The sequence below is a fragment of the Dipteris shenzhenensis genome, chromosome 16 (genome assembly GCF_047967505.1).
Source record: "Dipteris shenzhenensis isolate YYH24624 ecotype China chromosome 16, Dip_SZ_1.0, whole genome shotgun sequence".
In the NCBI taxonomy this organism is placed as follows: Eukaryota; Viridiplantae; Streptophyta; class Polypodiopsida; order Gleicheniales; family Dipteridaceae; genus Dipteris; species Dipteris shenzhenensis.
The window spans coordinates 27972423-27977681 of NC_141611.1; the positions used below are offsets into that span (position 1 = coordinate 27972423).

Consider the following 5259-nt stretch of genomic DNA (forward strand, 5'->3'; position numbering starts at 1 on the left):
GGGAGGTCCAATGAATGTAGAAGGGGGGAAAGGAAGTAAATCGATCTTTGGGGGGATAGATACGTAAGCGTACGAGGCAGGGTGGATCGAGGGAGGAGGGTACATGGAGTGGGTTCGTATGTGATAAGCGAAAACGAAGAAGCAGAATAAGAAGAAGAGGAAAGAGGGGAAGGGGGGATGAACCAAGCAAGCCACCGCATCATCTTCTTCTCGTGCGGGGTCCCTCTCCTTCTTTGCAGTGTGCACCCACACAAATCAAACACACACACACACAGACACAGACAGAGAGAGAGAGGACACACACACACACACACAGGTTTGTGGGTGCTTAACCCCTCGCCTCCCTCTCATCCATTCATATTCTCTCTCTCTCTCTCTCTCTCTCACTCACACACACACACACACAAGTTTGTGGGTGCTACCCCCCCTCCCCTCCCTGTGATCCAATCACGCTCTGTTTCTCACACACACATACACACAGCTTCTTTTTCCCCTCTTCTTACACACACCCCCACACACACGTGTATACACAGAGAGAGAGAGGTGTTTGTGGAGGCTTTACGCCCAGCTCCCTCATCATTCCTTGATGTTCTCTCCCCCACACACACACACACTCTTTTTGGGTGAAACAACTGATTCAATCTCCCACAGAGACGCTCAAAGAAAGAAAGAAAGAGAGAGAGAGAGAGAGAGAGAGAGAGAGAGAGGGGTGCTTAGCCCCTTGCCTCTAATTGATCCTTTCCTCATTCATCTTGTCCTCGTCTTTCCCATCATATCCCTTCTTCTCCTCTGCCTCTGCCTCTGCTGGGTTGGATGTATCTAAGCGCACCGCCCCTCTCCTGGTACACTCCCTCTTCCCCCTCTCCTCTCTTCCTTCTTCTTCTTCTCCTTCTTCTTCTTCTACTTCTTCCTGCTCTTCTTGTCCTTCTTGTCCTTCCCCTTCTCTCTCTCTCTCTCTCCCTCCCTCCCTCTTCCTCTTTTTGGGTCCTCTTTACCCACCCATTTCTTCTTCTTTTTCGCTCCCTCCCTCCCTCCCTCCCTCCTTTCCTTCCCTTTGCGCGCTTCCCCCTTGCTCTGGTAAGCCGCAAGTTCTTATCTTTCTTTGTTCTTGCTCGTCTCATTTTGCTGAAGCACGTTTTGTGCTCGTGGGTTTTTGTTCTTGGGGGCTTCTCATAGAGGGAGGCATATGAGGCTTTGCGGGAGGGGGCAAGGGGCGGGCGGAGTCGGATGTTTACTTGCGTTGATTCTTAGACTTCCTGTCGAGGGTAGATCGTGCTTTCACAGAATTAAGCAAACTTAGTGCCAAAAGGAAGGGGAAATGGGATCTTGGGGTTCGTTTTTCCTGCTTTTTTCGTTGCGCGCCTACTGGAGTCTCGGCGAGTTTTCTCAGGGAGAGGGTTACCGTTCTCTCTCGGTCATGTGTAGATCGTATACCTCTTGAAGGCTACAGAGAGTGTCATTTCAGGGGGAAAAATGCTGAGAAACTTGTTTTAGAAGGGAACAGTATCATGCGAGTTAGGTCTCCCAGATATGATGCACTTATCTTATTATTGTCAAGTGTGTTTGTTTCATTATCTGATATGGCACATTTCTCATCGCCTCTCTCTTTGATTCTCTGGACAGATACTGCGGGGTTTGATTTAAAATGTGTAGGAAGAATGTGAAAAATCGTCTCTGGTACGGGTCTGGTGTGCGAGTATACGTCCCAGCGGAGATACCTCAAGGTCACCCAGAAGCTGCCAAATATCTAGAAGAGTGGGCGTCTTTGCGGGGAGGCATTCTGGTGGACGGTTGGAACCGTCATCCAACAGTCTACGTGGGTAACGGAGTTAAGATTTTTGAGGCTTTCTATGGCAGTCAAGGGCCATGGGGGGTGCCAAGTGCAACCAGTGATTCCCCTCAAAGAGCAGAGTGCATCGGCGACGATGATTATTTTCTCAGGGAGAAAGACAGCAACAGTCGCTTCACCCGTACAGCTGGCCAGCAGTTTTACAGTTCTTGTTTTCCTGATGACGATAATGCTAACTTCCCTCGAAAGAAGTCTGCACAAGCCATCCTGCTGGAAGACTGCGAATGGCGCAACAGAGATCTTATCAATAAGCTTCCAGATGAGCTACTTCGTGAAATTTTTCGGTTCTTGCCCAGAGCCCGTGATAGAGCTGTTTGTGCGTCTGTGTCTATGCGTTGGCTTATGCTTCAAAGCCACATGCGGAGGGAAGAATTCAATACCAAGCGCAGTGGATCCCAGAGCGTTACGGGTCTGCCACCAAGTGGTGCGACACGTGATGTTCCAGAAGGTTCGGAAGAAGGAGATGATGAAGTGTATAGTCAGGAGACTCTGTCAGCAGCTGGGCTAAAAGGTGGGAAGGATGACAGGAGAGTAGAACGACAACCACAATGGGCCATTGGAGATCTTTCTCGATGTTTGGAAGGAAGGAAAGCTACAGATTTAAGGTTGTGTGCCATAGCTGTGGGAACAGGAGCCTGTGGAGGGCTGGGTAAGCTTTCCATCAGGCGAGGGTCGGCAGTAGGGTTTGAGAAGGGAGTGTCTGATATAGGCCTTTCTGCTGTTGGGTTTTGCTGCTCAGCACTTAGAAATCTATCCCTGTGGGACTGCCCCAATATCACCGATGAAGGATTGGCCATCATAGGGAAGGGATGCCGTCTATTGGAGAAGGTCGACCTTCTGAAATGTCCCTCAGTTGGAGATGTGGGCCTGCAGTCCATTGCAAAGAATAGCCCTCTGCTATCGTTTCTGAGCTTGGACGAATGTGCATTGATTGGTAACAGGGCACTGACTGCCATCGGTGAGGGTTGTCCTAACTTGTTGTCCTTGAATATTCGGAATTGTCCATTGATTGGTGATGATGGGCTGGTGGCCATCATTTGCAATTCAAAGAAGATTAAGAAGATGAAGCTGGAGGGGCTTAGAATAAGTGACAAGAGCTTGGCCTTCATTGGACTTTACTGCAAGGCGTTGATCTGGCTTAGTCTTCACAACCTTGATCTGGTAACAGAAGCAGGCTTCTGTTTTTTTGGCAACGCTTCAGGAATGCAATCTTTAAAGCGACTCTCTGTAAGGAGCTGCAACAGTTTTTCGGATAATGTGTTGTCTAATATGGGAAATGTGTGTAGTGGTCTGAAACACATCTCCCTGGTTAAATGTGAGAGGGTAAGTGACGGTGGTCTGTCTGCCTTCATGCAAAACGCTATTTGCCTTGAGGTCTTACAGCTAGAGGCATGCAACCTAATTACCTGGAAGGGTTTGGCAGCAGCATTTTCTAGCACGACTGGGAAATTGAGGAAAATTCAAGCCAGGAAATGTGATGGGATTCAGGATGCAGGTGTCTTTTCTCCTGTGCACTTCTCTATTAATTCCACCGTAAAGTCTATTTGCCTGGCCCATTGTAGGGGAGTGGCTGACATGTGCTTGGCGCTAGTGGGATGCTTATGCCGTCATGTAACAGATTTGGATCTTACTGGCCTCACAGGTCTAAGTGATGAAGGTTTGCTGGCATTTCTTTACAGTGGGAGCCGAGAGCTAAAGAGTGTAAATCTCAGTGGGTGTGTAAAGATCACAGATAGGGCTGTGTGTGCCATTGCTGAACAGTGCAGTGGATCCTTGAGGAACTTTGTTCTCGATGGCTGCAAGATGGTGACTGATAAAGGTCTCATGGCTGTTTCAATGCATTGTGCTGTTTTGGAGGAATTGGATGTTTCTCAGTGCAGAATTACTGATGAAGGTGTCACAGCTGTAGTAACTGAAACAGGAGAGACACTCAGCTCTTTGAATTTATCTGGCTGTGGAGGTATTACTGATAAAATTTTACCACTCATTGAAAAGAGATGTCAAGGTCTTGTTGGTCTGAATCTGAAGCATTGCCAGGGTCTGACTCGAAAGGTTCTGGATAATTTCGAATCTCGTTTATGGAAGTGTGACGTGTTCTGTTCTTGAATTGTTACTTGGGGTGAAGTCAAGACACCACGATCGAAGGATTTAGTCAGGACAGTCTCTTGATGCATACAGGGGTGGTTGCCTTGATGGGCTAACTAAATATTGTGGTAAGGATGAGGAAAGCTTCTCCATGGTGCAGCATATTATGTGAGAAGATGTTACTTCACTGCAGTGTCATTAAAAACTGGATCATTTTTCCTGGATCCTGAAGAAACAGGGACAGGTGGTTTTTCATGTGCTACAATCGTGGCACAGGTGACATAAACACTATAGAAAAGTTAAAAAGTAGTATTGATACACGCTTGAAGCTGCATATCACTTTGGGTTTTTGGGTCCATCAACACTGGGCAGGTGGGCCTTCAGCTATGGTTTGTTGTGTTTCCCAGGAGTAGCCGATTTTTGCAGGTGTCCATCTGGACGTTCCTGTTTCACTTGTCTCTGAAACTGCCTCTCTTTGAAGCTGTTGGAGATTTGGCAAGCTCTTGTGGGCTCGTAGGTGGATTGTTGCCTTAGCTGCACTGGTTTTTTTATAGGGTTTCTGGTCGTCAGATTATGTCTCCAGACCAGAACTCTTATTAGCCATTTAGTTTGGTGAACATAGTTACATTACCATTTCAGTGTGGAGATGATAAAGGGTTTTGGTGGTGATGGTCTTATAACGACTCTTGAGGAGTTGTTTTTCCAAGCCCAGTTGTGGGGAAGTGTTGCTAGTTTATCTTTAGAAGCTATTGTAATTTGTGTGGTGATCTTGTCAAAGATTTTTCACACATGCTTTATGCTATTGAAATATGGTGTGGTTTTATATGAAATAACATGTTCAACCAGGTTGTGTTTACCAGTAGACAATTAGAACATTGAATTGAGCATGTTTTGCAGCTTTTTACTCTTAAGCTATTGTAAAACAGGGATTTTCAGTGATTTTCAGTGCAATACATTTTTACTTAAATCAGTTGATGACAACTAAACAAATGCTTCAACAAGGTTTGTCTTGCATTGGTGCAGCATACAGAGCATTGAAGAAGCATGCTTTGAACATTGAGGTTTTATTTAAGAAAAATAATATGAAAACAGAAAGTGGGTTGCCTCGTGTGAAATCAAATTTTGTTTATTGCATTTTGCTTGTCATTGGAATTTTTTGTCATTATCGGGTTTGATTTATGATACGGGATTTTATTCTATACCTGTTTTCGTGTCCTTTTAAAATGGGACAGCTGTCTTGAGATATTTTTTTGTTCTACTGCACGTGCACTGATAGATTTCAATTTCCTGTAGTGTCAGAAGCAAGTTGTTAAAGTCACCTTAAT

General features: G+C 45.8%; 1 protein-coding gene across 2 annotated transcripts; it reads left to right on the plus strand.

Annotated features, from left to right (window-relative positions):
• Positions 1 to 600: 600 nt before the first annotated feature.
• On the plus strand, positions 601 to 4775 carry LOC147892779 (EIN3-binding F-box protein 1-like). Of its 2 annotated transcripts, none has more exons than XM_087387026.1 (2): positions 601 to 842; positions 1624 to 4775. In XM_087387026.1, the coding sequence occupies exon 2, from the start codon at positions 1646 to 1648 to the stop codon at positions 3953 to 3955; it is 2310 nt and encodes a 769-aa protein (XP_087243152.1). In that variant the 5' UTR covers positions 601 to 842; positions 1624 to 1645; the 3' UTR covers positions 3956 to 4775. The 2 variants fall into 2 exon arrangements, with proteins under 2 accessions (XP_087243152.1, XP_087243153.1); XM_087387027.1 differs by lacking the exon at positions 601 to 842 and adding an exon at positions 979 to 1077.
• The last annotated feature ends 484 nt before the right edge of the window (positions 4776 to 5259 follow it).